This window comes from Ctenocephalides felis, unplaced genomic scaffold (assembly GCF_003426905.1).
Source record: "Ctenocephalides felis isolate EL2017-DRISC unplaced genomic scaffold, ASM342690v1 CF-g0.4_SCAFFOLD_03572, whole genome shotgun sequence".
Classification (NCBI taxonomy): Eukaryota; Metazoa; Arthropoda; class Insecta; order Siphonaptera; family Pulicidae; genus Ctenocephalides; species Ctenocephalides felis.
In genome coordinates, this window is record NW_020539726.1 from 43,312,267 (window position 1) to 43,332,291 (window position 20,025).

General features: G+C 30.5%; 1 protein-coding gene across 3 annotated transcripts in view; it reads left to right on the forward strand.

The window, feature by feature from the left end:
- The window catches only part of LOC113387999 (sodium/hydrogen exchanger 3-like), a 133,472-nt gene that overhangs the window by 29,197 nt on the left and 84,250 nt on the right, over positions 1–20,025 (forward strand). For all 3 annotated transcript variants that reach the window (XM_026625410.1, XM_026625408.1, XM_026625411.1), the window contains 8 exons: positions 427–497; positions 756–1,030; positions 11,375–11,638; positions 12,566–12,708; positions 14,736–14,907; positions 16,239–16,377; positions 18,014–18,231; positions 18,352–18,435. In XM_026625410.1, the coding sequence (XP_026481195.1) occupies positions 427–497; positions 756–1,030; positions 11,375–11,638; positions 12,566–12,708; positions 14,736–14,907; positions 16,239–16,377; positions 18,014–18,231; positions 18,352–18,435 (1,366 nt within the window). The remainder of the gene's footprint in view (positions 1–426; positions 498–755; positions 1,031–11,374; positions 11,639–12,565; positions 12,709–14,735; positions 14,908–16,238; positions 16,378–18,013; positions 18,232–18,351; positions 18,436–20,025) is intronic.

The window sequence follows — 20,025 nt, forward strand, 5'->3', positions numbered from 1 at the left end:
CAAGGGGGAGGGGAGGTCTAAAAATCTTTAAAAACTCGCGCACGTGATTAATGGACGCCCTCTAAGGAGTAGTAAGCTATCACCTTTAGTAAGCTATCACGTGATTTTATTTTTCACATTAAAAACAAAAAATTTACGTTTTTTCGTAAATGCGTTAGGAATTTTTTTTTGTAACTAAAAATACACGTGATGTTTTGGTGAGGGAAGGGGGAGGCTAATTTCATATCACGAAGTATCACCGAGAGAGACGGGGGTACAAAAATCTCTTTAAAAAAAAATAGATCACGTGATTAATGGACGGCCCGTAACTTGTCAATTTACCAAATCTCATAGAAATTGCAAATAGCGATTAGTAGAAATATTGATAAGTTGAAAATATCGATATATTGAATACAATACAATAACTTTATTTGTTTTTGTTTTCAGGGTCGTCAGCTCAATGCGGCCCCCGTGGTTTCAGCACTGGACTCTGGCAAAGGCGACCAATCGACAGGAAGGTAAGTACTTTCAACCATAGACCTTATATTACATGGACTGCTAGTCGAGCGCAAAATAAGACATGTGACATTTTATCAATCGGGAGAGTCTGCGATTGTCGTCGGCAACGTTCGCTCAGACATGTGACGTCACAGTCCTTTCTATGTTTGAGCACTATATACATATGAGGACTAGCAATCCATGTAGTGTAATGCCTATGATTCGAACTCCCAAATTATATTTTATCAATTAATCACTAACAATTATCCTTTACCCAGGTCGACGCCCTCGGAGTCGTCCACGACGTCGGCTTCGACGACTCTGTCATCATCGACGACAACCTTCGAAGACTCCTCGGACGTCACCCCGGTGATGTCTTCGGCCCTGTCGAAGGAGCTGGGGGCGCACGACGGAGACGCGCACGCCCATGCACTCGACGGGCACCACAAGGCGCCCCCGGACAGCTACCCCATCATCACGATCGAGTTCATAAGGGTGCAGACGCCTTTCATCATTGGGCTTTGGATACTGTTTGCCAGTTTGGCCAAAATTGGTAAGAGGAAAAGATTTTTTGGTCAATGTTTTTGCGCCGTCCAAAAGCATTATTGATATTATGATTTTGGTTTATGCTGCAAAAAGATAGTATTTTTATTGAATCTAATGTAACTAACTCTATTCAGGTATTTAAATATTAGGGTAAACGAGTATATCAAAATGATGTAAATTGTATATCTGTATTATGAGTGTACTATAGCGTAGTGGCTAAGCGCACCGTCTTGACAACCTGATGTCGTGCAGTAGCAATGTCCAATTTTACTGGAGAATTATCTGACTACTTTCAGTAAAACTGCCAGCTACTTCATCATTGTAGAAGTGCTTTTTTCTGTCTTTCAATATTTTTTATCTAGGCGAAGTAACTTGGAACGGCCATGTGGCAAACAGGTTTAATGTCTTATTTTAATTTTAAAGGTATTTTATAAAATAATTACATTTTTAACTAATGCTAAAAAACTACCAATGGAAGAAAATCTTGTATTATGGATTTTCAAAGATTACTGTTTATCTTCCGATAGCAAAGTCATGAGAATTAAGGTTATAGCTGGTTATACATCTTTTCCCTCTACTTTCAAATATTGTTTACTGGTTTAATTACTTAAGTTTACTGTTTTTTGTCACTGGTGGTGACTTTTTTAACCCTCGATCTTCATATATTACTATCTATTCTTCGATAAATTTTGGGGCATTATAACTGGAATAATGTTATTCGACAAAATGTCCCTTTGATTGATATCAAATTTAGGTTCTGAATTTAAACAACACAAATAAAAAATAATATTACCTAGAAAATGTTTTATAAATACCAATGACTATATAATTATACAAATGAGATCTTTCAGAGCACCGTGTTTGAGAAAATATGCCAAAAAGTACATTTTCAAATTAACATTTCAAAAAAGTTGATATTTTGAGTTTCTAGTAACCCTTGCGATCCGTTTAATAATGTTTCTATGTATAAATATAACTACAAACAAACCTACTTACTACAATTTAATCATAATTAAATAATATTCACGTAAAACATCATATTAAAAGTAATTGAACATCATCTGTCAAAAACGTTTGACATTTGACGTATTAGCCACCATACATTGATTTAATCAAATTACGCTTCTACAAAAATTTTCAAATAAAAATGTAAAGTTTGTACGCGATTTTGAAATAATATCTCACCTTTCCGACAACCTACTGATTAGCATGAATTTTTCAGGACTAAGAATGGCCAAATCGGTTTAATCATTTTATCAAGCTCCATTTTTATATATAAGATACATATACATCATATATAAGATACATCGTTAGAAAGGTATCAAAATTCTTAGTTTTTTTTCCATATATCCCAACTTCGAATTCCTAACGGTGCGGCCTACAGGCAAGTTGCAGTGGTAAAATTCAAGAAAAACTGAAAAATCTTGAGAAAATTATATGAACACGCTTAACCATTTATATACCATTTTATTCGTAAGCTTATTCTGTATCTTTTATCAAAATAATTTTTTTCATACGTGGTACCCATCCATTGTTCTATCAACTTACCAATATTTAAACTATCGTCAACAATTTAAATTCTAATCTATTATTCCATAATGGCCTTTCAAATCGATTTTATTGCTCCCAGAAATTATTTAAGCAAATACCGAATATTATTAGAATGGAGATTTTAAAATATTCAAATCGGTCTAATAAATTTTTATTTGTACAGTCCATTAGCGTCCACTATTTGATTTCGTACAAAAGCGGTTTTTTTGTGCTCGGAATAGTAATTTTTTAGTTAACGGAATAATTATGCGTAAGTGTTAATTGGTTTTAAATGAAAAGATTTAAAGATCATTGAATGAGTTGAATTAGAATCTACATTTGGTCTTTTAGAATTTGCTCGTCAGTAGAGTTCTTTTTTGTCTTGAAAATTGCTATTTAGTTTGTCTGGCAGAAAAGTTTGTCTTCGAAGTTGCTATTTTTATTTGTTACTCAGTAGAATTCTTTCTTATCTTTTGGGATGCTGTTTAATTTGCTCTTCAGTATCAGGTCTTAGTCCTTTTCATCTATTCAGTATATTTGTCATAGGGGATTTTTATTTAATTTTAATCAATTTTTCGCCTTTTGGATTTCTATTAAATTTTTCTATTAAATTTACTAGTCAGTAGAGTCTTTCGTTCATCTTGAAGGGTTTATTTTCATTTGCTCGTCAGTAGAGTCCTTTATATATCTTCTAGGTTGCTATTAAATCAGCCTACAAAATACTGTTGTGTACTTTGTTACTTTTCAATTTGTAGGTTTCGATTGTTATTTAATGGCCAGTAAAGTCAGTGGAGTCCTTTTTGTATCTCTCAGGTTTTTATGTTCATTTGCTCATCAGTTGACTCCTTTTTCTATCTTCTACATTTCTATTTTCAATTGTTGGTCAGTAGAGCCCTATTTTCATTTTCTGGTTTTTATTTAATTTAAAAATCAGTAGAGTCATTTCTGTTTGACACCACTAATTAGTAAAGTCATTTTTTATCTAGAGCATTTTCATATGCATATTGTTACCAAAAAAGTAAATCATCTAAAAATATTATTTTCTTTTTTTAATATTTGTGGTCATCAAGAAACTCGCAATCATAAATGGGGTCGTCAAAAATTTTGCAATCATAAAGGGGCTCATAAATGACAAAAGTTTAAGAAGCCCTGTTCTAGAGTGCTCTTTAATCTGCTAGTCGGTAGATTTTTTTTTCTATTTTCTGGTTGGACATTATTATGAGTCAGTAGAGTCCTTTTTGCATTTAATTTACTTTTTAGTAAAGTCCTTTCTTTTCCTTCTGGTGTGCTGTTTAATTTGCTCCTTACTGAAGTCTATTTTATCTTCTAAGTTGATGGTCAATTTGCTAGTCAGTAGAGTCCTTTTTTGGATACTATTTTCTAGATGGAGTCACTTAAGTTCTTCTTTGTATTCAATTTGCTTCTTAGTAGAGTCCTTTCTTTTCTTTCTTTGTTCTTCTTAGTGAAGTCTATTTTATCTTAAGTTCTTAGTTGGTATTCTGTTTGCTAGTCAGTAGAGTCCTTTTTTATCTTCTGTATACTATTTCCATTCGTCTTTCTTTTGAAGTACTATTTTGATTTGTTCGTCAGTAGAGTCCCCTTTTTTAGCTTATACATTTCTATTTTGATTTGTTCGTCAGTAGAGTCCCTTTTTAGCTTATAGATAGAGGAAACTATTGAAAAATTTGAAAATGCGGCCAAGCTAAGCACAGTATAAGTGAAAATGTGGTACAGAATTATTTGCAAATGCGTTTAGACTGTTACTATACGGGAGCACTTTCTCAATTTTGTGCAAATTAGGCAACTATTTTTTTTTGAAATTGAATTCGAAATGAAATGACGATTGCTAATGTTCTGGAGATAAATTGATTTATGATTTACATTTGATTTTCTCAGATACGACAAGATAGCAAAACTAATGAAAGTTACAGTATTTGTAATAATATATTTGAAAACGTTTAAAATTTCTCGAATATTCTCATTACGGTACGGGAAGTTCCAGCAATTTGCTTTAAGGCACGATGCCATACACCACTAGTTTTAGCTTTTGGTCGATAATGGAGTCTTTTTTCAAATCTTTCTGATTGCTATAAAATTTCCTCTTTTACCGCCAAACAAAAGTCCTCTTTTTAGCTTCTAGCTCTGCTTAATTAACACATCAGTAGATAATCTTCTTTTACATTCATGTCAAGGTTCGGTTTGCTCGTCATATGTACCTACATAAAGTTATTTGTCCATTATATTTTTTTTGGTCATTATGATTTATTTAGTAAAATCCTTCAACTCCTTCTTCGTCTCCTTTTTTCTCTTCTCACTGTCGTTATAGTCAACAACAAACATATGCAAAGGATCGATAATTCGGCGCCCTTGAAAACGCCGACGGCGGTCGGGGTGGTCGGGGCGGACAGACCACAGGTCGCCAATCTTATACCACCCAAAAAAATAAATAGGCTTTCTTTCTGCCAAAAAGATATAAAATGATTTGATAGACTTCAATGCTCTAATAAAAAAAATAGGAGAAGACGAACTTAGAACCAGAGGATTCTACTGACTAATGAAACAAATTAACTGGAGACAAATAAGCGATTCTACTGAATAGTAAATTAACTAGTGGGGCGGATGGCATCGTGCCTTAAGGCAAATTGCTGGAGCTTCCCGTATCAAAAATTTTTTGTTTTAAAAGATCAACATTTTTGAAAAAAAAATTACTCTGCAAAAATTAGATTTTTGAGAAACTATAAATTTTTGATAAAAATTTACTTTTTTTAGAAAAAGACTTTTTGAAGAAAAATTTATTTTAAAATATTTTGGAAATTCTGAACTTTTTTTCAAAGTGATCGTACTGCTCTAACTGCATAGAGACGAAATATCGAAGCGCATAAGCGCCGCGCCGTTCCCTAACGGATAAACATTGGTACGGAACCCATAGGAATGCAACCAAAATTTATACTTATTGTTAAAATCTCTATAAATTATCTGATAATTTGATGTGCATATGTCTAATGATCATTTTTGACCGCCAAATGGCATTTTTTTTACTTCTTTTACTAGATCTTCGAAACCGCTAGACCTTCATGAAAATTTGATCAGTTCTTCATCTTGTGATCAGTTCTTCACAAATAAAATGTTTTTTGAATTATTCAAATCGGACGCTCCGTTCTCTTAAAAACTGAGTTACTGTTTTTGGCACTTTTTGCCCCGTAAGTTTGGAACGGCGAGACCTGCCTTTGCCAAAAACTAATCAGCACGTCTCCTTATCAATACGAATCGAATGTTTGTTTAATTATTCAAATCGCTTCATCCGTGTTACATTTGTTTGAACTATATAAGTGTCTTTACAAAAAAAAAACTAATCAGCACTTGTCTCCATCATGTTTTTTTAATCATTCAAATAGGTTGATCGGTCTTAAAATAGATAGCGCTCTTGAAATAGGAAATCCAGAAAAAAAGTTTTAAAAAATGCCATTTGGCGGTCGAAATTAGATATTTTTGACACTCTGGTCCAGCCAACATGAATCGATATCAAAGACTTTCAAAGAATTTCAAAATTACAAAAATTGAAAAAAACAGTTTTAAAAAAACTCCAAGTTTCTACAAAGATTCTAAGTTTTTAAGAAATATGAGCATTTTCTCAATTTTTTTTTCAATGTTCTCAATATTCAAAAATTTTCTTAAAAAAAATCTGATTTTTTTAATTTTGGTACTGGAAGTTCGAACAATTCCATTAGTTTTTGATATAAAATAAGATATATGTTGTTTGTTTTATTTAAGTTTATTTTTCAAACTAATTCTAGTGTTAAGTTTCTGTTTTGTTTTTGTCCTGAATAGTGACACACATCAAGAGTCGAAACGTATAATTAATTTTATTTAATCTTTTGTCAATTTTACGAATTGGCTGCAAATTAACTTCAAATATATGATTTAAAATTCAATTTCTGTAAAATTGTTTTTTGCGAAGAAAATTATTTCTGAAAGAAAATCTAACAGATCGCTCCAACGCGTCATAGAAGAAAATAACCCACTTTCCTACATATGACGTTGTATCTGAAATATTTATTTATATACAAAAATATACATTTATATACGTGTATATTCATATATATATATATATATATATATATATATATATATATATAATATGTATATATATGATGTATATAATGTAATATTGTATATATTGTAATATAAAAGTAATTTCAGCTTTTCCTTAGTCCCACGTGAACAGAAAACGATTTTCTTTTCTCTATTAATGTGTTGTGCTTTTGAAATCTTATATAGACCTATGGCTAGTCATAACATTTCACTTTTCACATTTTGCGAAAATCCTTCAATTAAATAAAAAATTTAAACTCTGTCTGAAATAAACAGAGAACATATTTTATTTAATGCTGTTTTGAAAATATTGAGTCTAGTCAAATATTGAGACCTTTTGAACTTTCAACTTTTAGCAATGATTTTTCTAGAAAGAAATTGCTTGAAATTTTTATAAAATAAAAGAATGTATCTTTGTAAATTCACGATTTATGAATTATTATTTTTTGTGTCATCCTTTTTCTTTCTCGCGAAACTTCAAATCCTTGAAATCTAACCAATTAGATTAAATTCATATTTCTAATTTGCATGCTAGTAGTGTTCTTTTCTATACAAATAGCTTAGCAAATATTTTGTAATACTCTAAAAATTTGTGATATTCCAAATATTTTATGATGCTCTCTTTTTTAGATAAAATTCTTTCCAGTTTCATCGATATGATGATGTTGATTTTTATTATTTTTTTTTGAATGTTTTTGATCCTAAAATGTTTTTTTTTATCAAAATGTTGTACTATAAAAGTTTCGTCCGCAAAGGCCATCTATCGTCGAATTAAAGGTCGACCTTTTCAGCACGTGGTCGAATGAATGTATATTAATTATGCAAATATAAAAGTTCTTATAATGTAAATTTATACATTATATATATATATATATATATATATAATAATAAGAAACATTTGTGTTTGCTCCTTCTTTACTGGGTTGTATTATATCGATTTGGCCTATATATATTTATGTATATACAAAATATATTATGTACAGCAAGTGTCATAAACTGGCGGCTGAAGGAAAAGAATAAAATGTAATAAAAATAGTTTAAATGTTAAATAATAAAAAAATCTATTTACATGTCATGACAATCTATAGTTTTTCTTTTTCTAATTATCAAAGGTGACTCGTTTTGCCACATTACTCCCCCTTTTTTAATAATTGAATATAATCCTTAAACTTGGTAAAAATGCTTTGAATGAAATTTGAATGGAGCTTTAATAATAATAATGTAATAAAATTAAACCAAATTTAAAACTTATTAAAATTAATTATTGTGGAAATTTATTCATTAAATAAAAAATTTCTATAATACTATATTAAAATACGTATCTTTTTCCAAAAGTCGGCATGTCATGACAAACCTTTGTTTTTTCAATAATTAATTATCGAAGCTAACTCGTGTTGCCACATTACTCCCCCCAAAAAGGTAACTTTTATAAAGATAAAAGTTGACACTATTTTTTTCATTTTGCCTGGAATTGAAAATATTTCACTCTCTTAATATTAGATTTTTTGACTATTATTTATAACACAAAATATTTTTTCAAATATTTTCTTGAGCTTTAAAAACTGTCTACATTGGACTGAATCTAATATAAATTTTATTTTAATTTTATTATTATTATAATTTCAACTTACTATCCCTTGACATATGTGGCCTTAATAAATTAAGTATATAAAGTTGACTCGAGTTACCACATTACTCCCCCTTTTTATAAAAGCCAACAGTATGTTTGATTTTTCCTCAATTTCAAAATATTTCACACATTTGTAATACTAGATTTTTTGACAAATTCGATAAATAATACAGAATACAGATCTCTGTCTATTATAATCGTATAAACATCTAATCAGAGTTTGTGTTTCGGTGATTTTAAACAACAAAAAGATAAGAGATAAAAAAATTTAAAATCTGTAAAAATTATCTTGCCACGAAATCTTCGAGTTATCAAATTTTAAGATAAAAAATTTTCCTAAATGATATTTTAAAATTTAAATCTCTTTGTTATCAGAAATGGAATTTGTTACGTTGTTGTGCAATTTCTTTTTGAGATTGAAAAGATTTGAAATGTTATTTATAGATACTTTATTTGAAATTTAAAAAATAACGGATTGATTTTGACATCTTGACGAATCTAATTCTGTTGCAGCCTACTTCATGTCTAATTATTTAAACTTTGGCAAATTGTGTGCAGTAAAAATTAACTGCATTTAACGTGTCCGCCATCTTGTAAGATGGCGTTTACGATTTATACTCAATTAAATTAGGTATAATATTTTAATTAAATTTCAATTGTTGAAATTCAAACATTAAATCATTTATTGTAGTTATTAATTTATTTTACTATTTACCTTTCGCCCTTGTATCTCCGCAAATTCCTATTAAAATTTTAAACAAATATTTTTTCTCATCGCCACCCAAGTGGATTTGTTATTATTTGATGGTTAAATAATGTTCATTGTCTTTTACAATAGCTAAAATAGATGTTAGCAAAATGATAAATGCTAATAGTGTGCAAACAGTACGTTTTTTGTTTGAACAAAATATATGAATGAGGATTTTTGTGCGAACGTAAAGACGCTAATTAACTTTCGGGGAATTTGTGGAAATCTACAACGGATTTGGTGTCAAGGGAAAAAGTGTGATTTCCTTAGAAGAAATATTTGTTTAGAAGAAGTTTATATATTTATTTATCTTCTTGTCCTGTGGCATTCAGTACCCCTTATATTTTCTTCTCCCATGTTGAATTATTTAATTAGTTTAAAATATTTCTATAATGCGTTGTAAATAAATTATCTGCGTTATCAACGTCTTTAATTGTTTATTTTGACATGACGCAGGTGCTACTCGTGTGCAATTAGTGCAAAAAAAAATTTAACTCTGATAATAATTTCAACAACAATGGGAGCACTGTGTTAAGTGCACTAAGTCATTTAGATAAGAAAACGTTAATTGTTTAATTAATAAATGATTTGATTTATATATATATATATATATATAAGTAAATGACATTTCTTTTCTTTTCTATTTATTATTAATCATTCTGTTATTATTATAATTTGAACTAGTACATTGGCATTCGTAAGTTGGCACCACGTGGCATGCAGCTGCTATATTCACGCCTGCTCTACATGTCTGCCCTACAGATAACTTCACTTTGCAAACACAATTTGCATTACATATGCTTAATATTACCATAATTTTTTGATTTTATTAAAAATTTTAATAGTTTACGTATATATATTTTTATTTATGAATGGCAATGTGCTAGAATATATTTTTTGACAAAAAAATCACATGATATTTTTTTTTGCATTTTTTTTCCATAAATGCCACGCGTAGAGTTTATACAAAAACCGATATTTCAGAAAACCGGTTTTCGAATTTTAATTTTACTAAAAAACCGGTTTTAACCCGTTTTCGAATTTTATATAGAAAATAAATTTTTGCTCGAATATTCTAATTTATCCGCAAATTTAGTGTAATTCAGAGCAGTATTTGACTGAATTCATTAATTATTCAACTTTATAGATAGTAAACAAAATTATTTTAATTTTAATTAGTAGAACTATAAAATAATAGTTTATCTGGATTAAGTAACTTTGAAAATAATTATTTGTTATTCATGCATCATTTTCACATATAAGAATAAAAATATTTTCATGATAGTGAGAGGAAAGTTTTTGAATAAATTAAAATAATACATTTTTAAATAAAAAAATCATTAAATTAAAAAAAAAAATTAGATACATGTTGATACATACTTGTTAATATCAATTTTAGTTTTAAAAACAATTAAGCTAAATTCGGGTATTGTTCGAACAGACATTCTGAAAAAAATATATATATTGAAAAAAATAACTATTGAACTACCTTTAATCAGTTCGGCCCTAATTAATTCTTAATTTCATATTTTAAGTGAATTTATTTGTCATATCCTGTTCATATGTGTATCATTCAATCTGCCATACATATATACATACACTTCTCAGCTGCTTTTTAGCAATAATAATGTAGACATTTCATTTTTCTTATTTATAATCATAAATTTATTATACATATTCTAATATTGTCTAGGTTCATAAGTAAATTGAAATTTTTGGCAAATGAAAGTTTACATTTGTTTTCAATGCCAACAATGACATGTCGTTTTTTTGCATTTTTTCCATTTATTTCTACAATATTGCACATACATCCCAGTACTTTATAATCACATACATCCTAGAAAATTTCCTTAACAAACTTCAGAAAGAATTATCAAAATCAGAATAATCGTTTAAGAGGAGTATACAGTGAGTGCTTGTAATTTAATATGAACTTTATTTAATAGCAATAAAGCTCAAATTGATTCTACGTTTCAGTTAGTGAACGTTTGTATGTGAAAAAGAAAAGGGGTGTTTTTAGGGTTTTCCCGGCAATTATTCAATTTTTTCTCGCCGTAAGAAGCATCCTTGGACTTCAACGAACATTTAAAAAAAAAAAATGGCTAAATTGGTCCAGACGTTGTTGAGTTATGCGTTTAACAACACATTTTGCGATTCACTTTTATATATAAGATGATTACGAACATTTTCAATATTACTGGCATGACAAGTACTTGGACAGTTTGCTGCCTCGTACAGCAGTGTCACTCCTGCAGAAAATACTCTTGTAACGAAATTGTTAATATTTGTAGAAATATTTACTTGTGACTTCACTTTACTTAATAATTTACATTTTTCTTATTTTTGTTTAGCTTTCCACATGGCTCCAAACGTCAACAAGATCTTCCCCGAGTCGTGTCTCCTGATCGTCGTTGGTGTCATCATCGGAGTCGCCCTATTTTATGCCACCAATGTTCAGGTGTCAACTTTGACTCCTGACACCTTTTTCCTGTACATGCTGCCGCCTATAATTTTGGACGCCGGTTACTTTATGCCGAATCGGCTCTTCTTCGATCATCTGGGGACTATTTTGCTGTTCGCCGTCATCGGAACAATCTTTAACATATTGACCATAGGTAAGGGATAAGAAAATTTACCCTGAACGGGCGTGTTTCCATACAGAATTGGCCCCACCCTGGTATTTAAAAAAATTTGATGTCATTTTATAGGTATTTTTGAGAAAATTCGAAATACCAAATATCAAATCCGTAGCTCATCATTTGGCCGAGATATCAGTGAAAACATGTAAAAGTGGCCCCTTTTTTCAAACTCACTTTTTGTCGGAAATATGAGAGATATCGAAAAACTGTTAACGTCATTCTATTTATACTGATCTTGTCTATGTTGTTAATAACAAATAATGTGAAAAAATTATTTGTTAGTGCGTGAAAAGGTGAAAATGATTTTTCATTTTCCATTTTCTACCAGTGCTAATTGTTTGACTACTTTTATATTAGCATCATTCGAAAGCCTGTACGTTTTTCTTTTGTTATTCAAAAATCCATTTAAATGTAAGTGGAACTTTGGGAGAAAAGTTGGAAAAACTTAAGCTAGTACGCGCGCTGCCGGTACAAAAACACCCATATAAAGTCGCTTTGCAAGAGCGACGAGCAAGCATAAGGCTCGTCGTTTTCGCGCGTCTCGTCAAATTATGTATATAAGTATGGAAATATTTATTAAAAACCAAATTTTATTTATATCTTGTATATAAGTATATTTATTAGTCATAATAAAAAATCCAACGCGCCGAATAAAACAATAATTATTATTATTGATTATTTTCATACGCCGTATAAGCTTCTGACTAATATATTTCAATGTATGAAAAACTTAAGATTTCAATATGCCAAATGATGAGCTACGGATTTGAAATTTGGTATTTCAAGTTTTTTCGAAAATTCCTATAAAATGGCATTAAAATTATTAAAATACCAGGGTGGGGCCAATTCTGTTTGGAAACACGCCCAGACCCTTTACCATTTTAATAATATGTTTATTTTTAGGTGTTTCCTTATGGGCATGTGGTATCACCGGTTTATTTGGGGTCGAGACACCACTTTTGGACATGTTCTTGTTCTCGTCTCTGATCTCGGCTGTAGATCCTGTTGCAGTTCTGGCAGTATTTGAAGAAATCCACGTCAATGAAGTAAGTTGGCATCAGGGTTTGTCGGTTTTTAAAAACCGTTTTTTTGGCGAAAATTATGAAATTCGAAAACCGGTTTTTAGTGGAAAAAGTCGGTTTTCACTGTATAAATGGAAAATGACAAATATAGCCAAATATAGAAGATTGATGAAAGCGTTTTGATTCTTGAAATGATATCGGTTCAATAGCATTTGATATCTTAGCAGTCTGCAATGGTTCTCAGAAAGGTTTTGTATATATTAATTTAGATTTTTATACCGGTGTATATATTAATTTAAATCAGTGTGACTTTTCTTTTTAAAAGTAACTTCCTCTACTCAAACTTAAAAAATAGTTTTAAACCCTAGCCACAAATAAATAAACAAAAAACTTATATCAGAATTTTAAAACAATTAAGCATAATTTGGTCGTAAGTATGAGAGTATTCTCTATTTCAGGAAATTTTGTGAGTAAACAAAGGACAAGTTTAAGTAGCAATTCGATAGACGTTCTCAGTTTTTTAAAATCATATTTTATTAAACAAAAAAACAATTAGAATGTTTAAAATTAATTTCTTAAAATTGCTGGGAACAGACAATACCCGAGTTTAGCTTAATTGTTTTTAAAACTAAAATTGATATTAACAAGTATGTATCGACATGCATCTAATATTTTTTTTAATTTTATGAATGTTTTTTATTAACTTCCCGAAGGAGAAGTTTATGTTTTCATCAAAAAATCCGAATTGCTAATTTTATGTTTTCTCGACGTTTCAAGCCATTCTGAATCGAATGAGACAAAATTTGGAAAAAGTATGTGTGTGTGTGCGTGTGCTCGCATAGATTTTTTACCGTAAATCGACGTTTTCTCAAAAAACGGCTGGACTAATTTCAAAAATTTAAAAGCCATTCGATGTATCTCGACGAGGACTAGCGTATATCAATTTTGCGCGACAATCAGCCAAGCCGTTTCTTTGTAAATAGCAGAAAAGTGAAATTTCGTCCACGTTTTAGCCCGCAGTTCCGAATCGATTTTGAAAATTCTAATACCGTTCGAAAGATATTGGTTGGGAATCGTGCTGATTAGTTTTTGGTAGAGATCGGCCGGGCGTTTTCTTGTAATAAAGTTTTTTTTAAAAAATTCGACGATTTTTATGATTATTTTTTTGACGGTAGATACCATAGTCTTCTTGATCATACTAAAATATTACGGTCCTACGACAAGTCGTTTAGCTTTAAAAATTCGTCAAAGTTTGCAAAAATTAGTATGGTCTTTTTGGCATTTGTCAAAATTAGAACTTTCATCGGCGTTTGCTCAAAAACGCCTGAACCGATTTCAGAAATTTAAAAGCCATTTGATGTATTTCGGTGAGGATTATCGTTGCTCAGTTTTGTGCGACGATCGGCCGAGTTGTTTCTTTGTAATTTGGAAAAAAAGTGTTCAACTTTATGTTCACATTTGATTTTAAAAAATCAAAAACTGTTCGAAAGATATTAGTTGTGAATAATACTGATTGGTTTTAGGTGAAAATCTACCGAGCCGTTTTCTTGTAATTAACTGTTGAAAAAAAAATTTAAGCCGATTTTCATGGAACTTTTTTTGGCGATATATATCATGGTCTTATAGAACTTACTGAAATATTACGGCCTTACGACAAGTAGTTTAATTTTTAAAATTCATCAAAGTTTGAGAAAATGAGTAGTGTTTTTGGACGTTTGTTAAAATATAAATTAGACGATTTACTTGGTATAACGATAGAGTACTTGGTCTTAATGAACATGCTAAACAATTAAAGTCCTACAAAAAACTGGCTCAATTATAAAAATTATTGATTTGTGAAAATTTGCTTTTAGAAAATACTCCGAGTTAACGTGTTCGTTCGTTTTCAATTATGTGTAATAAATTCACTCGGAATACTTTTAATCACTCATAAATTAATTAATCTATCATGGATTAAGTCGATTATTTACATAAATCGGGAAGTTTATGTAACTTCCCTCAAGGCAAAATACCAATACCAACTAGTTTCAATTTTAATTCTTATTTTTTAGGTTTTATACATCGTTGTCTTTGGAGAATCTTTGCTCAACGATGCCGTCACAGTCGTCCTCTATCATATGTTCGAGACTTACGGTGAAATGGGTGCTAGCAATATCGAGTACACGGATGTCCTGGCTGGTCTTGCCAATTTCTTAGTCGTTGCAGGAGGTGGTACCATAATAGGTAAATTAGTGATGGAAATATAAATACACCTAAGTCTGTTTTTACACGGTAGATTGGTTCCAGAAGAAGCCGTGTAAAAAAAACGTGTAAAAAAAGACATTGATCTTATACAAAAATGGGTGATTTGTTTCTAATCTCTAAAACCTATTAAAATTAGTGAAAAACTAGAATTTTTAAGAACAAGAATTCACATTTGCAGTGCACAATAAAAATTGTTTGTACGCGCTAAAGGGGAATTCACTTAAATCTTTAAGCTAGCGTTCGCAAACTATCGATACTATCGATGGTTTCAGACTTTTTTCTTTCATAAATACTTTTTTGTGATATGAACATACTTCGTAAAAATTAAATTTGGCAAAAAAAATTTAAGTACATAAAATTTCAAATCGTGCTAAATGGAATAAAATCGTGCAAAACTAGTGGGGTGGGTGGCATCGTGCCTTAAGGCAAATTGCTGGAACTTCCCGTACCGTAACGAAATGTTCGAGGAATATTGAATGTTTTCAAATAGATTATTATAAATATTGTAACATTGTCTAATATTTATAAGAATTATATAAACTGAATTGCAGAGTTGAAATTATTTGTTTAAAGTATATTAGAACTATAGTCAGAATTAAAAATAAAATCTGAATTATTTTCGATATACAAAAAATTAAAAAAAAAAATCCGAAATCAATTATTTTGTTAAGACAAGCAGAAAGTTTTTTGAATCAATTGAATCGGACGCTTAGTTCTCTCAAAAACTGCCATTTTTTACATATTTGGCTCCGTATCTTCAAAATGGCTGGGCCTGCCTTTGCCAAAAACTATTAACCCCTTCTCCCAATCATTACTAATAGAATGTTTTTTAGATCATTCAAATCGGATGCTCCGTTCTCTCAAAAACTGGATTTCTATTTTCTGCACTCTTTGCTCCTTATCTCCGTAACTGCTGGACCTGCCTCTGCCAAAAACTAATCAGCACATCTCCTTATCAATAGGAATCGAATGTTTTTCAAACCATTCAAATCGGTTGATCCGTACGCCCGGAAACGTGACTGGAAATTTGTATCCATACACACACACACACATACACACACACACATCCATTTTTTCTGAAGTATGCCAAAACGTTCAGAAACCTTCAAAACGTCGAGAAATGTAAAAATTTTCAATTCCGATTTTCGGCCCATTACAATAACTTACCCTACGGGAAGTTAAAAATTAAAAATATTCAATTTTCAAACCGTGTTATATCAAAACCGTGTACAAAAAGACCGTGTAAAAACAGACTAAGGTGTACTTGTATTTGTATATTGAATAGTTAATAACTGTGTATTTTTATCTAGGTATTATATGGGGTTTTGCAACTGGCCTGGTCACTCGTTACACACACGAGGTGAGAGTCATCGAGCCTATCTTCATCTTCGTTATGGCCTATTTGGCATATCTTAATGCTGAAATATTCCACATGTCTGGTATCTTAGCGTAAGTATATAATTGATAATTTAAAATTTTGTAGGAAACAATGGATCCTAAATTTATTTTGCTTCACTGGTTGTGATATTCCATAGTTTTATTTAAGATACTGCTCAAAGATAACAGAAGTAAAAGTGAAAGTAGATTTTTTGTTTCTATTTTTTTATAGTGTGGTATTAAAAATATATACAAGCCTGATATTTTACCACTTCATCACCAACCCCTATTTTTTGTAGCAATTTTAGTAATTCAATCATGTTTTTAGTTGTAGTTTAGATTTTTGAGCTTAAAACTTACTGAGGAAACTTTTGATTTTTATTAAATTTTGCCCAACCCCAATATTTTTTTTATTGTTATTCTAATTTTTAACTTCTCGTAGGGTATAATAGTAATGGGCCGAAAATCGAAATTGAATATTTTTGCATTTTTTCACGTTTTAGAGGTTTCTGAACATTTTGGCATACCTCAGAAAAAATGGTTATGTGTGTGTGTGTGAATGTATGTATGGATAAAAATTTTCGTCCACGTTTTCGGGCGCACGGATCAACCGATTTGAATAGCTCAAAAAACATTCGGTTCCTATTAATAGGGAGATACGCTGATTAGTTTTTGGCAAAGGCAGGTCTAGCCGTTACGGAAATACGGAGCAAAGAGTGCAGAAAATTAAAATCGAGTTTTTGAGAGAACGGAGCATCCGATTTGAATTATCTAAAAAATATTCAAATCGTAATGATGGGGAGAAGTGGTGATTAGTTTTTGGAAAAGGCAGGTTCAGCCATTTCGGAGATACAGAGCTAAATGTGCAAAAAATGGCAGTTTTTGAGTGAACTAAGCGTCCGATTTGAATGATCTAAAAACTTTTTGCTTGTATTGACAAAACAATTGCTTTTGAGGATAAAAAATTAACTTTCCATAAAATATTTTTGTAATTTCGGATTAAAAATTCAAAAAAATACCCAGGCTAAGCACAGTCTAAGCGCCACTCTAGTACAAATGTTTACCCAAGTGCGTTTAGACTGTTTATGTACTGGAGCACTTTTCCAATTTTGTGAAAACTATTGAAAAATGTGAAAATGTCGCTAAGCTAAGCACGGTATAAGTGAAAATGGCGCACAGATTTATTTGCAAATGCGTTTAGACTGTGACTATACGGGAGCACTTTTTCAATTTTGTGCAAATTAGGCAACTATTTTTTGAAATTGAATTCGAAATGAAATGACGATTGTTAATGTTCTGGAGATGAATTGATTTATTTATAATTTGCCTTAAGGCACGATGCCATACACGCCACTAGTTTTATTTTGCTTGCTCAAAGATGACTTTAGTACTATGCTTTTCTTTGAAATTTATGGACCATTTTATCTATGATAAAAATGTTATAGTAATGCAATGTTACGGGTTTATCTTCGTATGAATTAGTCAAAAAGATATGTTTTTTTTTTTTATTATTATTTATTTATTCATAAGCAAGCCGTAATCATAATTTGCTGTGCGATCAGGCGTTTTACACATAAAACTTAACTTATCCTACAAAACGCACAAAAATCAAATAACAATTTTATCATAAGTGCAAATTTCTGATGTTCCTTTGATAACACATACATGAAGTTAGGTTATTATATGGTTATCTTATTTCTTTTTTCAGTATTACATTCTGTGGTATAACAATGAAGAATTACGTAGAGGCCAACATCTCCCACAAATCTCACACGACAATAAAGTATGCAATGAAAATGTTATCGAGTTCTTCAGAAACCATCATCTTCATGTTCTTGGGTGTTGCAACCATCAACGATTCGCACGATTGGAACACTTGGTTCGTGCTGTTGACAGTTTTCTTCTGTTCGTTCTTCAGGATATGCGGTAAATAAAATATTATATAAAATATAATTAATAAAATTCATTTTATAAGTTTAAATTTAATATAGTATTATATAATTGATGTTAGAATTATTTTGTATTTCAAATGTTTGTTTTTTGCAGGTGTTGTGATATTAACGGCTTTGGCTAACAGGTTCAGGCTGCACAAATTGAATCGGGTTGAGAAGTTCGTGATGTCCTATGGAGGTAAGTTAAAAAAATCATTTTGTATCTATAAACATTATAGTTGTTTGCATTTTTATTTTCAAAACAAATATCTGAATTTTTGGTTAAATGCACTGGTTTTCTTTAAATTCGTAATTTCTCAAATTTGATGTTTAATTAACAACTTATTCATTATATTCTTATAGATAATCTTATTATTAGATTATTGCTTATAAATAAGTAAATTGTCATTTTTAGAATGTTTATTTAAAATTTTATCAATCCCACGAATAATCATATTCTTCAATATCTAAATCTGTGTCAATGTATCCGTTTGTGGAATAATTTTGTGTGCCATTTTCAATTTCAAAATAGTCGTCTTTGAGACTTGTTAAGTCTTCACGGGCTTCAGAGAACTCGCTTATGTCCATACCTTCATTGAGATACCTAGAAGTAAATAAATAATAAACATTTTCAAATTTCTTTGCTCCCAAAGGGCTCAAATGCTTCCAAAATAATAAAAAAATGACCTCTAAAAGTTTCAGCTATTAATATTAACATTTAGATAGTGCGCAATTCAATTAAAAGTTTCGTATGTTTATTATTAACATATGTCATTAAGTAAATTCTTGCGCCATCTTGTGATAGCATCTGTGAACTAAAATATGACACTTAAAAATATCTACTAAACACTTGACCTCTAATTAGAACCATGTGGACTGTTTAACGAAATATTTATCATGGCATATTATATTTAATTGGTGATGTTGAATTCAAATTGTCAGTAATAGATTGTCATCAAAATTACAAGTCTGCGATCACAGATGGCGCAAGAATTTACTTAATAATAAATATACGAAACTTTTATTTGAATTGCGGACTATCTAAATGTTAATATTAAGAGCTAAATCTTTCAGAGAATAGTTTTTTATCAATTTGGAAGCATTTGAGCCCTTAGGAGCAAAGAAATTCGAAAATGTCCATATTAAGGACCACCCTAAATTATATAAATATGTATATATAGTATCTTATTTTTACTCTTACCAATGTATGAAAGCTCTCTTCGAATACATAAGATCATACAGCATTGTTAATCTGTCCCATGCTTCCCACATCGAAGTGTTATTCGATAACAAACAGACATCCCTATGCATTCTGCACAAATCGCTGCCAGGATGAAACATAGGAGCCTGGACGTTTAAACCAACCTGATAAAAATAAATCATCACTTTATGGGGAAATTCTGCCTTAACAGAGCTAATGAAATAGCGTTGTCATGGCAACACTCTTAATGCTTGTTCTTGTTATTGAAAATTATGAAAATGTCTATCTATTTGTGTGTATTACATATAAACAAGTATGATGTTATGATAACTGCACCATCTAGCACCATGTAAAATACGCTTGATCGCACAGGAAATAGAGACATTTTCATAATTTTCACTACCAAGAACAAGCATAAGAGAGCGTTGCCATGACAACGCTATTTTATGAGCTCTGTTACGGCAGAATTGCCCCCTTAAAATTGCTTTGAGTAACATTTGATACAAATTAGCTTTGATTTTTTTATTTAAAGTTTTTTTAACAAACTAGTGTTTGTTTTTAAACCTGTACCTTAAATCCTGTGGGGCA